This window comes from Lolium rigidum, chromosome 2, assembly GCF_022539505.1.
Source record: "Lolium rigidum isolate FL_2022 chromosome 2, APGP_CSIRO_Lrig_0.1, whole genome shotgun sequence".
NCBI lineage: Eukaryota > Viridiplantae > Streptophyta > Magnoliopsida > Poales > Poaceae > Lolium > Lolium rigidum.
In genome coordinates, this window is record NC_061509.1 from 180272920 (window position 1) to 180292163 (window position 19244).

Below are 19244 nucleotides of genomic sequence, written 5' to 3' on the forward strand. Positions count from 1 at the left end.
CCCCGTCCGCTCCGGCTGTTGGTGGCGCTGCCGCCGGCTCTGGCAATGGGGTGCTGGTAGGTGATTGGGGTCAGGGGAAACCCTAGGCTGGCTGGTCCGGCCCGGCGTTGTCGACGCCCTCGGGTGCCGGGTTCCTCCTTGGAGGCGACGCTGCAACCACTCTTTCCACCCCCGACACATCTCCCGGACGAAAGTCCAAAATCCCTCGATTGGGCGGCGTCGATGTGCTGCGCCGTGACCTCCTTGGAGGCATCGCCTGGGGATATGTGTGGTTTGGGTGGGGAGTCGAAGGTGGGTGCTTTGAGCCTCGATGACCACTGCCCGTGATCTGCTGTTGTGTCTGGTGGCTTTCCTGCTGCTCTAGATTGTTCAACGGCGGGGTAGTGGGGCCGGTGAGGTGTGCTCTTCTTGTCATGGTGGTCGTGCTCCAGGAGGTCCTTGGCTCTCGAGCCCAACTCTTCTCCAGCTCTCGGGTGAGCTTCTCTCATGTCCGATGGTTTGACGCCTCCAAGCCATGGCGAGGGGGTAGGGGCCCTCTTCGGCATGAGAACACGAAGGTTTGGTGCTCTTTGTCCCGGGTTCTTCTCCTCGCTCAAGACTTCCTCTCTGCTTCTGGCAGTGACTCATCGTGCCTCGTTGGTTTGGTGTCCTTGGTGCCGTGGAGCGGTGGTATTCGCTTCTGCAAGGTGTATGCTTGTGATGTTGTAAGCTTCTCAGAGTGCTCCCTTGTATCTTTTGGCCGTAGTGTGTGGTGTGGTGTTGTGTGGCACAGAGAACCTTGTCTAATATTGACCCATTGAAGGTTTTGTTAATTTAAAAATCGAACTTTGGAGCCTTACATTTAAAAAACCATGATTCAGCGTGTTATTGGGCGATGGCGGCATCTTCGATTTTTTTTGTTATTTTTTTACGGAAAACAGTGGCGTCTCGTCCTACACAACTCATAGCGAGGCCGCATCTTTGGCGTGGGCTCGGAAGCTCCTGTCTGCCCATGGCTTCGGTCCATCCCCTCATATCCAGGCCAGCGTCTTCCGCGTGGGCTCAGGAGCTCCTGACTAAGGCCCAGTTCTTTTAGAGCTTTTGAACGGCTTAGAGGTCCAGATAAGCTTAAGCTGAAAAGAACTCGATTTTAAGCCGTTTTTTCGGACAGCCGTTTCCCACGATTCATTCACGATTTGGGAAAGCTACTAGACCCCAGCTTTCCACAGCTTCCCGAGCTGCCACCGAATCGGTTTTTGGTGTTGCCCCAATTCCTCGCAGTATTTACATGCAAATGCCACCGCGTTGCCTAGGCAGGACCGAAACGTTTTTTCTCTGGACAAATAACCCGTACGGTCCGCTCTCACGCTCGTCTTTCCTCCTCTCACGATAGGGTTCCTCATACCGCCGCCACCTCTGACCACTCCGGCCGCCGCCTCCCCGCGCTGCTGCCTCCCCATCTCCCGGACCGCCGCCAAAGCCTTCTCCGCGGCGGCCCCGTTCCGTTCCATGGAGGGAGGATAGGCCGCACGGTCTCCCCATCTCGCCGGCCTGGATCGAGCCGACCTCGAGCTCGCCGACCGCTGCGGCCATCCACCGGCGTTCCTCCTCCGGCCGGCCTGCTTCTCCCGCCGCGGACCACGTCAACCGTCGCCTGCTCAAGGGCCAGCCTCGCCTGCTGCCTGTACTACACGGACGGCAAAGGAACTTCTTTCTTTTTGCCTCTGTTTCTCTCAGATTTGTTCATTAGCAGTAGCTATGTCCTGGTACGGTCCTGTTCAATAGTACTAGATGCATGGAATCGTGATAGAAATTAGCAAAAGACTACAGATTTGTAGTAGGTACTGCGTATCAGCATGTAAACTCGGGTGTTCATATATGCCCAGCATGTAAAGGCATGTGTAAATATATGAATTCTGTTGTTCTTTGTTTATGGCCAGCACTTTACATATATAATCAACAGATGGATACATAGAACATTGTGAGAATATTTAGTAGTTTATCACAGCACAAATTCATCTCCAGGGCATTATAGACTTTTTGTCAAATAACTTAGACAATAAGCTATGATAGTAGAAGCCAAAAAGAACTGGGGTGCAGTGTTTTAGAGGCTTATTCTCACAACGGTTTCTCTGGACAGCTCGGACCATGACGGCTTATGCACAAGCCTAAGCTCAAAAGAACTGGGCCTAAATGGCCGCGGCCTATTAGCGCACATGTCTGCAGACTCCATCAAGTCGACACATTTCTCCACCATCTCAATTCTCAGCTCTACTCGGGACCGGTCTTCTTATCAACCGAAGGACGGCTCCGCCGGTAGAGCACGCCAAAGTGGGGAAACCCGAATTCCATCCCGACTTCTCCACTCCTCTCCGGCCTCCACCCAGGAGAGCCCTAATCCTGAACTGCCTTACCCTCAAGCTCCCTTGAGCTCTCCCCATGTCGTCCGCCTGGTGCCTCGTGCCGCCGCCGGCGGCGCCCGGCGCCCTCGGCGTCTCCGCCTCCGCAGCATCCGGAGGCGTGTGCGTCGCGCGGGCGGCGGTCCCGTCGAGGAGGCGCCGCAGGTGGGACGCGCTTGTCGTGTGCGTGGCCCCCGACGAGGAGAAGATTACGCGGCGCTCGCCCCTCGATTTCCCCATCGTAATTCCTCTTCCTGTTCCCCTTGTCGTTTTAGTAGTCCTCCCATGCTGAACTTATCCTCTGGTTGAGAACTAAATTCTCCGGTTGTGATTGGACATGACCATTTCTGATGCAAGTTGGTTTGTGCCTGTGGGTGTTAGGAAGGTTCTTAGTAGATATTGGGCTAGTGACATCCCGGTTTAATCGTTCGCGCCTACTTTACGAGTTTAGCTACAGTTCTGTATGAGAAAACATGGTATCCTTGTTCCATCCTTCTTGCAATTTGTACGAGTGTTGGCTTAGTTGTTCCATTTAAAGAAGATTCCCCAATTAGAAAACATATGCTATATACTTAACTGACTGCCTTTAGGACGGAGCTGTGTTATGGTGACACCACCGTCGCATCCTTACATTTTTAGTTGCGAAACTGAGTTGCTGGAGTTGAAGCAATGATATCTGGTTCGTGCGTTAGAGATTGTCCTGTATATGGTGCTCCGTGCACTGAAACAATCATACAAAGAGCGTGTAAGGCAAAAGGTGCTTTGGAGGTTTCCACCTAGGTTGGCAGGTTGTTGACCAGATTTGTTACTTGTTGTGCAAATTAACTGAGGTTCAAATGTCAAAATCGTCCCACAACAAATATGCACATTTGCTAAATATTCTGGTACCTGAATTCTTGTCTTTCAGTCGTGTTGTGTGTACAACAATCAGTCAGTCACAGTTATTAGAGCTCTAATGTTCTATCACATCATTTTCTGCAGAAACTTTCCATTTTCCAGCTCTTGTCTTGATGTGATGATGCTACTAATTTTGATTTCTTACAAGCAAGTTATGAAGCATATGGCCTACTGACCTAAGAGGTTGTTGCTGTTTTGCTTGTTTCAAAAACGAATAAATAGACCCTAGGGTACTGTGGATGCACTAGTCCTTTAGGGTACAAGTAAGGAAAGATCATGATCATGCTAAATTGATAGAATGCTAGGACTAGGGGCACTTTTGAGTTGTCTTAATACGAAGGACAAATTATGTTCAGGTTGTCTTGTATTTTTGCCTGCAGTTGTGCTCCATCTGTGGGTTGTGACTGCTGCATATATTGAAACATAACTATATTTACTGTTACGCTGACTTGCTGAGCTATCCTGCGGCAGTCATCATGGTTATAAGCTGCTATAATATTTGTGCTGTGTTTCTACTAATATTTTGTTCTATCAAGATTGCCACTGTCTATTGTCATGTACGAATATCATTTAGCAAAGTTCTTTGAGAACAACATCAATATACTAGTTAATAATTGTTTAGAGAATATTGTTCCATCAACCATTCTTCTTTTGTGCTACCATTGAATCTGATGCCCACCATCTATTGAACATTTGCAGGAATGGGAGAAACCTAAGCCCGGGAGGAGACCTGACATCTTCCCAAAGTTCAGCCCTATGAAAACACCATTGCCCCATCCATTACCAGCTGATGATCCTTTGGATGATGATGAGGAAGAAGAAGAGGAGGAAGCACAACCTCAAGAAGAACCACAGGAGGATGATCCTGACAAGGAAGATCCTGAGGAAGATGACCCAGACAAGCCTACTGAGTAATTTTGGATGAGGTGGGTCGTGGTAGATAGAAGCAGAATTTGTGGGGTTTGAGCTAAGTTCGGAAATGTTAGTTCTGTCGGCTTATATAGGCTCTAGACATACGTTTGTTCTGCAAAGACCTTTGAGCTTTTCTGAAGCTATGAAAGTTTTGTTCCACTGGTATCAGTTTGAATTGGGTATATTATACAATAAGCTGTTGCGTGTTCAATAGCTATGTTCCTTAAGCTGATGCTGCTCCGATGCTCTAGGGTGCTAGAAGATCGTCGTGAGCTATTTTAACTATCATAATATCAGCTAAACTTGCACCTCTTGTGTTTCCGTTAAACTGCAGCTAGAATAACACATAAGATAAACTTCTCATGAATTCTGATATACGGAGTAATATGTTTCACCAACGCTGAGATAATAAATCCTTGAGAACCACCACCTCTTGGTGATGCCATTGGTGACGTAGTCAGGGAATATATGTTTTTTTAACTACATGCATGATACATATATCATCCGTCCACTCCAAACTTCTGTTAAAAATGGCAGTTGTTTCGTTTCATGTTTTTCTCAAAGCTCGTGCCATAATATATTTCGTAGAAGACTCGTTAGAGTACAAGGCCTGAGCCAAACAAAAAGTGCAAAAATAATTGTCAACAAAATCGTTTTACAATTCGTTGCTCCTCTAGAAATGGCAGTCGTTATTGTTTCATTCGTTTCAGGTTATCTCATTCTTCCTTTTTGAGATGGAACACCACGGTGCCTACAAACAGATATCTTTGTACATTTTATTTAGTTGTTCAAATAGTACTCAATGCTACTCTTTGGGAAGAGAACACACAACACAGAATAATTAGAGCATCCAGGGGACTCATTTCAGGCTATTACTTGATAATTGTGACTGTCACCTATATTTTTTATGGAGGGGAATTACGCTTATGTTTAGGTACAATAGTAAAGAGGCTCAGCGATGGCGCAAAATGCTGAAATCTTGTTGTATTCTATTTCCTTGGCCAGTTAATGGCTGTTCATTCATGTTCTACCCAGGACAACTGGAGTCCATAAATGCACACACATGAAAACCTACAAAATTTCTCTCCCATAGGCAGGGAGCAAACAGCATGATGAACACTACTTCGGTTAAGCCATACTGCCAATATCAGTATCTACTTCACTTTGATCCGGTGGATGTTAATATCTACTTTCCTTTGATCTTGCAGTAGGCATACATGCCAGAGCCAAAGAATCCAAGCCCTTGGCCAATGACGTTAAGCTGCCATAAGGGGAAAAAATGGGTCATCATTCATGAAAGGAATTAAAGAGCTAGTGGAGAATGAGCAACAAACTCACCAGATCAAAAGGAAGCCCACCAAATAATGCCCAGCCAAGTCCAACAGTAAAGAAATCCTGCAGGAATACAATCATGAAGAACATTTCAAAGTATTTCGCGCGTTGAGCAGCATGGAAGAACTGGATAGAGATCATACCTTCAAATTGCCACACATTGATTGTGTGAGTGCAGAATTCAGGATTGTGTTCCAGAAGATGGTGTAGTTTAGAAGAAACGCTAGCATACATGAAAATAGCAAGACCACCTACAAATGGAATTATGTCATAACGATTGATACAAATAGGCCCTAGCTATCCCGAGGAAAAAAGTAAACTAGACCGCTTTACAAAATTTGCATACAAAATAAACACACAAGCGTTGCTAAAAGGATCCTGATAAGTCAAAAATTAACTGTAATGAACTAAAATCATACGGTAAGGATATAAGTCAGGAGTAAGATTCATCAGCAACCCACAAGATTTAAGATGTTGCGCAAGAAGAGCAATCCTATCAGAATCATAAACTTTTAGCAGTAAATAGAAATTAAGAAGAGGCTTAGAAAGTGGTACTACGTGAACATAGCAGCCATAGGACCTAAGCTAGTGTAAGCATGTCACTGGCTAAACTGCAACAATATATGTGCGCAACCAAACTAATTTCTGGGCTCAAGTCAATACTTCATTACATGATCGCAGAAATAATAGGAAGCTGCAAACTGATGCCCCACGACAGTCACAGCCAAAGGTCAACCCTTAGCAGTAACTGATTAGCCCGCAAAATGACAATGATACAAGCATCTCCAGGGAAGTCGATAAAGAACAAAACAAGATTGTGTGTTTTTTGTGCATCCAAAAGTGCTGCAGGAGAGTAACATAAAAATTAGCTCTTCAATTTCATGTACCTGGAACCCTGGAGAATAAAGGTACGGAAATTCAACAGTCCGCTTGAGGTCACCCTGAATATACGTCAAGAACAGTACACAAGGTCCACAAACAAGTCCTGAAATCCAGATAAACAGTTATGTAAATTTTATGACGCGTGAAGTATTAAGGTTAAATCTTGGTTTGGTACTGGTAATTAAGATTATACCATTGCACCACATCAGGCCAAAGCTATTCAGGCCACTAGATTTTCCTAAAATAACAAAACAAGTGCTGATTAGAAAATTATGCAACTTGGATTGGAAATATGTGTGGCAAAAAATGCGCATTACCAATACGATTTATCGTTGCAAGATAAACAGCTGTAGTTATATTGGCGACGAAGACAATGGCATACCCACGAGCATCAAACGATAAGTCTCGAGCACCAGCGATAAACGCTCCGAATACAATCAAGGCCACACTGATAAACAGTTGGTTAGAAACCAGAAAGTGGAGTAATGGCACATTCAGAAATCAGAACACAACTATGTTCTGAAAAATGTTCAGCATAAACAAAAGGATCATCATATTGCAAGCTAAACCAGTATCCTTATTCCAGACTACAGAATCAGGGTGTGGTAGCGATAAGAGCGTCAGACAGATTCTACTGTTATTGATAAAATAGCGATCAACAGGTAGTCAAAAAATAGAAGTAATGAATTAATGTACATGTGGGCACTGACTGGGAGAAAAGTTCATTGCACAAAAGAGGTCCATAGTAGCTAGCAAGCACATGTATTCAATTCTAAGTTTGTCTGCTATGTAATAACTATACTGAAACAGTACAAAAGAAGAAAAAAAAATCTGGACATTCACCTGCCGATTATAGGTGGGGTGTGCTTCTGCTTTGCCAAGAAATACTCCATGATCATTGTAAATGCTACTGTTGTGCGCCTTAGAGTTGTATACATAGGAACATTTACTCCACGCACAGATTCCATTGAAGCTAGCTTTTAACAAAGCATCATAGAAGGTAAACATTATTCAGAATTAACAGCAAATAGTAATACAATTTCCTATTTGTAGATCAGCACTGGAATTGTGTGCGAGGGATTTAGCATACCATGTAGAGTAAGTAAGACAATGAAAGAGGTGAAGTACGCAACAATATTCTGAACGGCACGAAGAATAGTGAATCAGAAGGTACTGATGGTTCACTATTTGTGAAAGAAATAATCTTTAACCGTCTCAGAACATAAAGTAGGCATGTTGAGCACACCATCTGCACCATGTTGACTAGGTGTCAGAAAAGAAAACAGGAGGAAACAAATCATATGATAATAAGTTGAGACAACAGGGCCTATAGTTAAAAGAAGTTACTTAAGACATGATACACCATTAATAATAACTATATAACTGCAATATTTTAGGGGCTGTTAATAAAACAGAGTCCATTGACCACAGCATCCTGAATAAGAATGGGAACATTCTTCAACTAAAATAAGAACTGGACAGTACATAGAAGCTGGAATATCTTGTCCTTTTGAATAGGATGTAATATCTACGTCAATTAATTTGGAACGGAGGGAGTAGTTGCTAAGCATTGGTGTTTGTTTACTACTGATAAGACAGATTGCGGGCACGCAACATTTATGTACTCTGTTGAGTGAATTCACAAAAATTCAGCAAATTAACCATATGAACTAGAATGAGAAGAGGGCATTAACACTACAAAATTTCCCAGAATACGTCCAAACAGAATTAAGTACCTGAAGGAGTGTAATAACGTTCGCGCAAGGGAACTTATAAGAAGATAGAGCTGCCTTATTAAACATCACCAGCAAAACTGCACATTGCAAAGTAAAGAATATCAGTAAGGGAAATCCAGACTACTACAACATAAAGAAGAGAAACAAAAATGTCATCGGGAAGTTACTGCGTGGAAACTGGTTTGTAATGCTTCCGAAGAGAAAAGAAAACTATGCAAAGAAATAGTATCATCGAGAATCTTCATTCCCAGTTGTGTTTTGCAACGAATCATGTGTATATGCTTGCTTATTAATTCTGCCTAAATGGCAACGGATTTTCCAGATTCTGTTTTTTTTCTTCTGCGTGTGTGTCGTCAGTGGGCCCACCTGAATTTGCTCTGTCCTGTCATGCCATTACAACAATTTGGACAGATACGCAGGCCCACAATTCAAGTTCGTTGGGAGACGTTTGTGTTGCATTGAAAAGTAATTCTCACTGAAGCCTAAATTTTAACGGGGTGTTCAAATTATTCCTCAATAGTACAAGAAAATCCCGAATACCTTTTAGGTGCTATGAAAATGATTCGTAGTAAAAATTCTGCTATGTAATGAGATACAAGTAAACAAAGAGCAGCTCTTAACCTATCCCCAAGTACCCGAGTGTAACACCTAATAGAGACATCGTGCAGTTAGTGCTAAATCACAATACCATACCACGTGCTGTAATTCGTAAATAGCATTAAAAGGAGCCACCCCAAACATGGCAAGAAAAATAACAACATACTCTGGTCTTATCCACATGACACGGCACAGCCAATTATCATTTAATTCCCGAATCAATGTCGTTATGTCTACAATTGACAGATCAGGTATTGTGATATTCACTCCAAGCGAATTGTTTGACACCATTGATAGCCGTTCCAGCACTAAAACATTAATATGTAGTTTGACAACCAGTTTTCGCTCATGCATACCTATGGTGATAATATTTGTGCAGTATGTGTTTTTGCGTGTAACTTGTGGCAATTGAACTAGTGGTACTAGAGTGGTTTATGCAAGAAATTCGGATGAGCTTCAAGACAAGCCCACAACCAAGCAGCACTGACTCCATCCCCACCTCTAAGAAGCTGCGTAACGGATGTAACGCCCAACGGAAGCAAGCGAGTTAGCTACTACGATGAGCTCAGAATCAGCACGACAAGCTACCAGTTTCACAAACTGCCGTATTTCCGTATCGTCGTATCCGTGCTTTTTTCAAAATGTCGTATTTCCGTATCCGTATCGGTGCCACGTAGGACACATCACAGACAATTATCACGCAACTCCCGAATCAACTTCATCGCCTTAGCGGTTCCAGCACTAAAACTTCAATATGTAGTTTAACAACCAGTTTCCGCTGATGCATACCTATGGTGATAATGTTTGTGGAGCATGTATATTGCACATAACTTGTGGAAACTGACCTAGCAGTACTAAAACAGGTTTATGCAAGGAATTCGGCTGAGCTGCAAGACAAGCCCACAACCAAGCAGCGCTGACTCCAACTCCAACTCCAAGGAGCTGCATAATAACGGATGTAACGCCCAACGGAAGCAAGCGAGTTAGCTAGGATTAGCACAGAATCAGCATGACAAGCTACCCGTTCACAAAACCCGCCACAACCGTGAACGATTACACAGATACAGCGCGCCAATTCCACAACAGTATAGGGAAACCGTCCCGAGAGAGGCGCGGATCGAGGGAACTCACCGGAGCAGGACATGTAGGAGAGCGCGGCGACAGCGCCGCGTCGGGTCATGGCGGAGCCCTTGAAGAGCTCGGGCTCGCCGTCGCCCTTCCCCGCGTCCGCGGAAACCGGGAGCAGCGCCGCCCCGCCTCCGCCTCCGCCCTTGGCCATCTCTCCCGCTCCCGGATCTCCGCCCGCGACCGCGCCGAGGCAGGAGGCAGGGCTCAGGAGGAGGAGGAGGATATTTTGTCGTGCGGATGCGCGGAAGGGGAAGAGAAAGTGGCCGTTTGGGAAAGAGGCAGAGAACTCGCCTTGGGCACCCGATCGGCGACTGGGTCTCCGCGGCGTGTGTGTGAGGGGAAACTTCTGCCGGCGGCGACGACTGGCTGTCAGCGGCCCTGGCCAGCGCGGCGGCCGCCTTTTTATACTCCAGCGGGGATCGCCCGCTAATTACGAGCTTTAATAACGTGCCATCTTTTCTGAGAATTAATAGCTTTCTATATGCTGCGTTGTTGGTCACGTCGGGATGAGATGAGATTTGAACCCACCCAAAAGCACAGTTCCAGGCAACATGGGGGCAACACCAACAGGGGTCGGGTGGGGTGGTGGAGGCTTATCTCAACCTCAACCTCAACCTCAACTGTGCGATGTCACCACATGCCACTAGCGCTCCATCGACTATAAACAAAGAAATCCCTGGACAAGGGAAGGGATGAGATCCACAGGTCGGATATGGTGCCGTTGTGTGTCACCATCTTCTTCACAAAAAAAAAAAAAAAAAAAAAAAAAAAAAAAAGTGTGTCACCATCTGACGGGATGCTTGTGGTAAAGGAGTGAACAACACATTCGTGTTTTCCAGTTGCTCCAAATACGCAGGCCTGGTTCGGCGAACTCGATCTTTGTCCTGCGGTGGGGCCGGGGAATGTTTGGTGCCGAGTAAACAAGCAAATCCTGGGAGGATCCGTGCCTTTCTATCTTTGATCCGGTAATAAAGAAATTTTTATAAGGCAAAGGTGCCAATTACTCTCCCTCTGTATTTTATCGTAACACGTTATGCCACACTGTTTTATGGTAATCTAAAACGTTTAAGTTGTATATCGTTCCGCTCAGCGCCGCCTTCTAAAACCCTAGTCTCTCCTTCACCTCCACCTCCACGGTAGATTGGTTCCCCCTCCTTCGACCAGCCTCGCCGGTGCCAGGAGGGGTGGAGAACCCGATTTATGCATGAAGTTTTTTATTAAATTGGTATTCAGATTAGATTAGAGTTTGAATGTCGTCTTCTTTTTGGTCTCTACCTCAGTGAAGATGACATCGTTTACAATAAGCGATCTTCAACTCTTCGTTCGACAACGAGATCTTCTTCCCGACGTCAATGATGCTGTTGGAAGTATGGGCCTTCATATCTTGTTTCGCCGGATCAATTTTGGATATTCTCTCAAGGTTGCCACGAGGAAAATTGTCCTCCCAATATTTATCCCGGGTGCTACGTCCTCGACAATGGCGATTCGTCTTCTCGGCTCTCCAACGATGTCGACCAAGTTGTTCAGTTTTTTTCCCTGGCATATTGGTGTTGGTACTCTTGCCGATGTTGCTTGACTAATCTAATGGATGCGCGCGTGCAGGTAGCCTTGGTATTGCGGCTCAAATTAAAATTATGGGAGAACCTTCATTAATATTTACATGTCTATGGTTTGGTGTTTATCATTAGCTCCTTTTAGAAAGTACAAGATTGTGTCATTGAAGAAGAAAGAGTTTGAAGACCTTCAAGATTTACTCGTTTCTTTTAGACTTTATTTTGTAATAGTTGAAATAAGCTCGTGTATCTCTACCATATACTATTTCTTATAAATATATGGTATTGATTGTCAAAAAAATTCTAAAATGTCTTACATTCTAATGCAGAGGGAGTACATCTATATATATTTCAGATATGGAATGGGTATTATTTTTTGAAGTAATTAAGTGCTGCCTATTTTTGTGCTATGAATTTAATTGTTATTTGGGTAGGCTTCAAATGAAAACTCTTTTTTGGTGAAAAAAGCAAAGATATATCTTGGCAATGAAGCGTGTAATACTAAGATAATCACGTCTAATTAAAGCATTATTCATATAACGATTCGTAGTCCATAAATTCAATTCAGCTCCCGGGTGCATATGGTCCATACAACAAAAACAACGTATTACTAATTGATAAAATATTCCAACAAAAAATTCGATATATATATCTCGACAATCTACATGCGTTCATACAATTTCGCCAAAAACCAATATTTTTTATGTCTAATGTAAAAAAATATTGAACAAGTCTAAAAAAATGCTTGTTTTTAGCACGAGATTTTATTTTTTACACAGCCCAAACGACAAGTCGATTTTTTATAAAAAAAAAGTTAGGGACACGTAGCAAGTGAATATGAACATATGAATTTGATCGCAATTTTTACTTTTTGTTTTGTTTTCTGATAATATTTTGGCAGTAATTTTCCAGTGAAAACATTTAACTTCAGCAATAGTTTGTAGTTCCTAGAAATATTGAACTTTCGCAGTAATTTATCTTGTGTCGATGTCAACTACTAATAGTAATTCTTTCAGGGTGAGTATTTCTATGATGGTAATTTCTTAACACCCCACAAGCGTAGCAATTTATACCTGAATCTTTAACCTCAACCGTAGTTTTGTTTATCATCGGTATAAATGTTCAACTTTGGTAGTAACTTTTTTCTTTTATTTTCTGAAAATAATTTTTCGCGGTAATTTACCGGTGGGAATATTCAACTTCCATGGCAATTTGTCTTCAGTAGAAATATTCAACTTTCGTATTAGTTTATCGCATATCGATGTCACCTACTTATAGTAATTCTTTGAGGGAGCGTATTTATGCGATGGTAATTTCTCAACGGCGCACAAGCCTGGCAACTCTTACCCGAATCTTCAACATTAATCGTAGTTTTGCTTGCAGTCAGTAGAAACACTGAACTTCTGCAGTAATGTTTCGTGTGCCGACATCAACTACGAAATAGACCATTAACTGCATAATAGTAGTTCTTTCAGGGCGCATATTTCGGCGACGTAGTTTCTCAGCGACGTACAAGCGTGGTAATTTTAACACGAATCTTCAACCTCAACCACGGTAATTACCGTCCAATATTTCTTCATCGGTGCATGATTCTTCGGTAGTCATTCCAAAAAAAACCAACATTCACCTTATTTTCTAACTAGGGAAAATAATATTGTACCTTTCTACGGCACCATCGGCGAATATAATTACTCCACTTTCCGTCACCTCTTTTACGCAGGAAGAATACTATAGCCTCCTTCTACCATACATTTACAAAGGTATACATACTTCATCCGCTACCTCTTTCAGTTGAAAAGAGTACTAGCATTTTTTTCTGTAGCAACTCCACAAACAAAAGACACTCAATCATCCACCGCATCTTTTGATAGTACTGCCATTTTATGGTATCTGTCAAAAAATACTTGATCCATTATCTGTCACATCTTTTAACAACTACAATGAAGTATTGTTGGCATACTACGCGTGAAAGGATCGTATGCAACACCTAGACGGGGTGATTAGATGCTAACCAATTTTTAGTTCTTTTTCAATTTCGGCTTAACACAAAGGTAAATTCTCTAGATATGCAACTATGTGAATATACCTATATGACAAGATCTACAACTAAGCAAGATATAGATAGACAAGATATAATAGAGCTATTAAGGATAGATGTAACCGAGAGTGGAGCACGCGGAGACACAGAGATTATTCCCGTAGTTTCTTCCTTTTGAGGGGAAGTACGTCTACGTTTGGAGGAGTGTGGTCGCCACGAGGGCTAGACCAATGCCACAAAGGCCTCACTCAGGTCTCCTGTGAGCAGCGCCACAAAGGCCTAGCCCTCGAGGCGGAAATCGTGCCTTTACAAGGTTCTTGGGGCACACATCCACAACCGAATTGGAGGCTCCTAATATCTCTAACAACAACAACAACAACAAATAGGGTTTCCAAAGAGGAACACTAGCAAAGGGGCCCTCAAGCAAATGAGGGGGAAATGCCAAATCGCTTTGGTGAAGATGTAAATCGGGGTCTTCTCCTTCGATTCTCCAAAGCTCAAGAGATTTGGGTGGTTGAGGGAGGAGATCTGATGGTTTTGGTGTTCTTGGTGGCTCAGCAATGGTGGAACAAGTCTTGAGGGTTTGAGCAACTTTCCAAGGTAGGAGAAGGGTTCCTTAAATACCCTCCACCAAATATGCCCGTTGGAACCACTTCAGCAGCAGTGTCGGCCCTGAGACAGCGGCAGTGCTGGCCTAGGATATTAGGTCACCTGGTCGGCAGAGGTCAGTCGGTAGTGCAGGGGTGCATTCACCGGCAGTGCCGGCCTTCTTCCACCGGCAGTGCGTCAGACGTGGCCCTTTTTCTTTATCTGTCACACACTTAGCACAATGTTAGATCATCACCAATGTTCTTATCAAACACGCAAAACCCTAGAGATCATGAAATGTTCTTTTAATCTCCCCTTTTTTGGTGCTTGATGACAATACCGGGATTTAGCAATAGAGAACATTTAGCATAGTGTATCAACAAAAAGAGAAGCTCCCCCTAAATGTGTGCATATAAGTAATTTTTGTTTTTATACAAATGCAAACATTAGGTACAAAGCACTCTTATCGTCAAGGTACATGAAACAATATGCTAACATATCACATATGGCAGATAAGAGACAGGGAGATATAAAAGGTGAGATATAGTGACCATACCCTTCAATAAAGATATACTCAACAATGTATAATTCCGAAAGCCATATGTCATGATCATACCATGCATCAAATTGAGATGTATCAATTGTCAAGTTGAGATATATACCGATCATACCATTCATAGTGACAATCTCAACCATATAGAATTCTGAAATCCATAATAATATGTCTCACAACAATATGTCTTGCCACCACATATAGAACAGAGTTTTAAACAACAAGAAACAAACGAAAAATAGTTCAACATAAGCACAAATCATAAAAGGAGGACACAAGCTCTGAAAGAATGGTAAACGCATATTCTTGTGCCTCAACCCGTCCAAATCCCGTGCAAGTCCTAATAGACCTTCGTCTCCCCATTTGGCATTAAAGCACCAAAAATGAGAAAAGAAGCGATGCTACAACATCCCATGGAAGCTCAGAAATCTCCGGAAACCCCGGAGGACTCTTCCGTCTCGTCATCGTCTCCGGACTCGGTGGGCTTAGGCTCACTGTCTTCATCATCACGAGCAGCACGCTGTCGGCGAGAGGGACCGGGTAGCCCAAGATGCTCAAATTCTGTCACATTGCCATGCTTGGACAGCCACTGTTCCTCGGGGGTAATGACCTCTTCTGACCCGCTCTCAACATGAATCTCCAATTTGAGCATAATGAGCTTGGTGTTCCTTCTCTCCATCTTTCTTTCCCTGTGAGTTTGATATTGACTCATGTTGATGTCAGACTTGATACAAAAACATCTTGGCAAGCTTGGCCTCAATATGAGCAAACCATCCACTGTCAGCTCCAGGGGGGATATACTCCACATCAGAGTCTTCTTCAACCTCTTCAGCAGGGGAATCATCATCATCAGTGGGGGCACCAGGAGGAGAGGGATGAAGCTTGACCTTGAGATCCTTGGGTTTGTGAGCCAAAGTGAGAACATCTTCAAGGAGATTACCGAACCCCGCACTATCCCAGCGAGAGCAGATGAACATCATAAAGTAAGGTGCAAAGACCGGAGACTTGCGAGAGATGATGCAAGTCCAAAACTCCTCCCACAAATAATCCATCACATCAAGCTGGAGGTCGGTGCCACGGTGCTAGTGAGTGAGATACATAAGATTCACAAGATAGCCAGAAATCTGATCAACATAGCCAACCTTGGGATTCAGGACTTCTCTGTAGATGCGAAGAAGAATGTCATATACTGGACGAAGGAACTACTGAGAGCCATACACCACCTCGCCGGGTAGATAGAGATCAGCCAGAAGAGACTTAGCAAGGGGCTTTGGAGTGTGGTGAGCACGGAAGTATCCTTCTGTGTCGGCAAGAAGCACAGGATAGCCCAGACATGTGGCAAACTGCCCCCAAGTGCCATGCAACATGCGACCCTCGATCAACCAAGTCATTGTCTTGTCATCATCATTGTCAACGTACACGGTGGCAAAGAATTGGTCGATGATGTTAACATTGAGGATGATGAAACTCCATCAGAGGGATGAGACCAAGTTGCTCACAAATTTCCCGAGCCTCTGCGAAATACTGAGCATGCTTGTCCATGTGTACAAAGTTGATGTAGTGCATAGGAGCGACACGATAGGCAGCCTCAGCATATAGATCCATATAGATCTTCTCTTGATAGCGAGTCCAGAATTTCGTGGAACTGTTGGTGGCCTTGGGTGTGACATATACATTTGTATGTCGCAGCTGGGCATACTCATGATCATGCCATTTCCCAACAGGTGTGCCTTTCAGCCGATTGTGATGTTGCGAGGTTCTGTTTCAGCCACCCCCTTCTCTCGGCGAGAAGCCTTCCTCACCGGCAAGATCCCAGCTTCAAAGTCTTCATGAACATCCCGTTTGCCCGAGCTTCCCTTACGGTGAGGATGTGAACCACCTGCACCTGAGACAGCAAGAGATAGAGGGATATAAAGGTAGAGTACACTAAATTTAGAAAAAGTAGACCAGACATTGTATCACGAATGAATCGTTAAAGATACAACTGCAGAAGCTAAGGTAGATCAGGCAACAGCATGGCCGGCAGTGTCGGGGTGAGTTGGGCGGCTGTGCCGCTGAGGGGTGGCCGGCAGTGCCGGTCGGACAGGAAACCAGCCAGATCCAACGAAGACTCTCACATTGTGCCTAAAAGTTTCATCCTAGCAATGCAATAGATCATCTACACCCATGGAAATTCCTACAGAGAAAATCCACCAATGATCTATCTTCAGGCAAGTCAACCAAGCCTAGAGAGGGAGAGAGGAGGAAGAGCATACCGGAGGAGGAGGCCATGGAGGAGGACGGCCGGCCGGAGCTCTGCCGACCAGGGGTCGAGGAAGGGCTCGGGACGGCGGCGGATGGGCTGGGCCAGCGTCGGCGGTGGATGGTGTCGAGGGTACTCCTCGGCAATACCCTCCGTAAGGGGCTTAGGGTAGATGGAATCCTGTAGGCTGACACGAGACATCGGTTATCAAACAAGCAGGGAGAGCGATTTACCCAGGTTCGGGGCCGTCAATGAGGTAAAACCCTTACGTCCTGCCTGTCTGATCTTGATTATGAAAATATCGGGTTACAATGGGGTGCCGAAGGTTTCGGCTATGATCTCGTCGAGAGACTAAGTTCTGCAGGGACCTAGCTCTAGACTTGCGGTGGCTATGATTGCTAAGATTGCATGTGTCCTCGGCAGCCTCTCTCCTGGCCCTTATATTGGGAGCCAGGTCTCGAGAGATCTATCCGGGTACGACTAGGTTACAAAGAGCCCTAGTTCTAAACTTTCCTTGTATTCTTTGTCTCCTTGCCTTGTTCTTCAAGGATTCTTCTTCGGAACCGACGTAGTGGCCCACCTAGCCATCGAGTGCCTTCATGGGCCCCTGGTTGGGCCGCAAGAGGTACTGCAACATTAGTTACCCGAAGGGTAATGCCCACATCAGTAGCCCCCGAGTGCTTGGCCGAAGATACTTCGGGGAGGGACTAAAGCATGTCTTCCGTCGAATATTCACCTTAATTGATAGATCTTGACTTCCTTGTAATAGTAGCGTCTTCTTTTATCGGGTGCGCGTCCAGCGCTCCCGATGGGAGTAGCCCCCGAGTCTAGGTACGGATGCTTGCAACCGTGCGTAGACTCAAGTTGTACTACTCGAATGTTTTTCTTCTGCCGAAAATTTTATCAAATGGTCATCTGATATTTCTCCTTTTATCGGGTCTTCATTTCTTCCAAGCAAGATTTAATACGTAAGGGATATTGAGTACCGCGCTCGGTTTTTACCGGTTAACTGCCGATGGCAAAACAACATTACCCTACACAGAATCAAGTCCCCGGGTGACAAGGTATCGACTTGTGAATGCCTACAGATTGTAGACTAGGTTTTCAGGAAAGTAGAGGGTAAGTAGATCTCGAGGGTTCAGTCGGAAAAGTACTCAACTGCTAGAAAACTAGGGTTATGTTGACAATGAAATCGATCCTTTCTTCGTCCCTCGACTCCCCCTTATGTAGGAGGTGGAGCCGAGGGTTTCATGATGTACAAGTTACAAAGACCGGGAGACTCTTTGAGTTCGTCCCGTAATAGTTACAAGTCATTATTCCTAATACAACTCTATCTTTTCAAACTATCTCTTAACTGGGCTTCCGGGCTTCATAAACTTCGGGTCGTGGGCCTTCAGTAAACCCCGGGTACTATCTTCGGCAGGCCCATTGGGGATGCCTATGTCAGTAGCCCCCGAGATTTTGCTTGAATCGAAGAATCAGGAAAAATCTCCATCATTACAATTAACACCTGATTTCTTCGAGTTATTAAATGACTTTTCATAAGACAATCATATATTGTACAGGGATAACGGCAATTGGGGCTGGTTCATCTGACGGATCAGGTACCAGTTAACTGCTCTCGTGGCAATCCCGCAAACACCTACTTCAAGATCAAGTCCCTGGACATGATCTCGGTATACTGGCGTAATTTGATATGTGCCGCTTAAGGTCTTACCATATGCCGAATTCCAGTCATGTTTTATCGGGTACCTAACGCGTCCGTTAGGATTTTTCTTCGCATCTGTTGACACGGAAAAAAGTAGCAGAGCGCATTCGGGTGCGATGCCACGCCGCGCAGGACGGATCCTGGGGTCTTACCTTCGCAAAGTATTGCGGCATTCAGAGATTAAATCGCGACTAAGGCGCTCTGAGAATATATTGTCGAGTGCCTTTTTCGGCTGCTGGAATAGAACATATGTTCGAGTCATACGATGACTTATATATATTTTTTATCTTCTCTTCCCGATGGGAGTATATGAAGAGTTATATCATAACTCGAAATATGCTCACCAGGACTTCTTCAATTTCATCGGGTACGCGAACAGCGTTCCCGATGGGAGTAGCCCCCAAGGCTACAACCAAGTGCTTGTACTTGGTTGTAGACTCACCTTTTTAGTATCTTTGTCGCTATATTGTCAACTTTTTCAAGTACTTCCATCTTTATCGGGTGCGCGACCAGCGCTCCCGATGGGAGTAGCCCCCGAGGCTTCAGTCGAGTATTTATACTTGGTTGTAGGCTCATGTTTGTCTTTTTTGAATCATCTTCATATCACTCCTTATAAAAGTAGCCCCCGAGTATTTGAACAAAAATTTGTATTTGATCAAAGGCTCCCGAAATTACCAATAATACTCTGTCGCCGATCTTC

The 19244-nt window shown here is 44.4% G+C and overlaps 2 protein-coding genes across 3 annotated transcripts; one reads left to right on the forward strand and one right to left on the reverse strand.

Moving 5' to 3' along the window:
* The first annotated feature begins 2261 nt into the window (after positions 1–2261).
* On the forward strand, positions 2262–4398 carry LOC124687774 (cell surface glycoprotein 1-like). Its single transcript, XM_047221524.1, has 2 exons — positions 2262–2619; positions 3975–4398. Exons 1-2 carry the CDS (start codon positions 2419–2421, stop codon positions 4188–4190), a joined length of 417 nt encoding a protein of 138 aa, XP_047077480.1. The 5' UTR covers positions 2262–2418; the 3' UTR covers positions 4191–4398.
* A 755-nt stretch (positions 4399–5153) lies between these two features.
* On the reverse strand, positions 5154–10239 carry LOC124692665 (UDP-N-acetylglucosamine transporter UGNT1-like). Of its 2 annotated transcripts, XM_047226083.1 has the most exons (10): positions 9866–10237; positions 8126–8214; positions 7492–7540; positions 7245–7374; positions 6719–6849; positions 6595–6639; positions 6407–6504; positions 5663–5770; positions 5526–5582; positions 5154–5448 (listed from the first exon to the last, which is right to left on the reverse strand). In XM_047226083.1, exons 1-10 carry the CDS (start codon positions 10011–10013, stop codon positions 5374–5376), a joined length of 930 nt encoding a protein of 309 aa, XP_047082039.1. In that variant the 5' UTR covers positions 10014–10237; the 3' UTR covers positions 5154–5373. The 2 variants fall into 2 exon arrangements, 1 of the variants encoding a protein (XP_047082039.1); XR_006999644.1 differs by having other exon boundaries at positions 5663–6504; positions 7245–7378; positions 7492–7650; positions 8138–8214; positions 9866–10239.
* Between the last annotated feature and the right edge of the window lie 9005 nt (positions 10240–19244).

Coding starts and splice junctions, on each gene's coding strand:
- LOC124692665 (XM_047226083.1), bottom strand. CDS start 10,013: ATGGCCAAGGGCGGAGGCGGAGGCGGGGCGGCGCTGCTCCCGGTTTCC. Junction 8,215..9,865: donor CTCCTACATGTCCTGCTCCG/GTGAGTTCCCTC, acceptor TGCAATGTGCAG/TTTTGCTGGTGATGTTTAAT. Junction 7,375..7,491: donor TGTCTTACTTACTCTACATG/GTATGCTAAATC, acceptor GTTAAAAGCTAG/CTTCAATGGAATCTGTGCGT.
- LOC124687774 (XM_047221524.1), top strand. CDS start 2,419: ATGTCGTCCGCCTGGTGCCTCGTGCCGCCGCCGGCGGCGCCCGGCGCC. Junction 2,620..3,974: donor CGCCCCTCGATTTCCCCATC/GTAATTCCTCTT, acceptor GAACATTTGCAG/GAATGGGAGAAACCTAAGCC.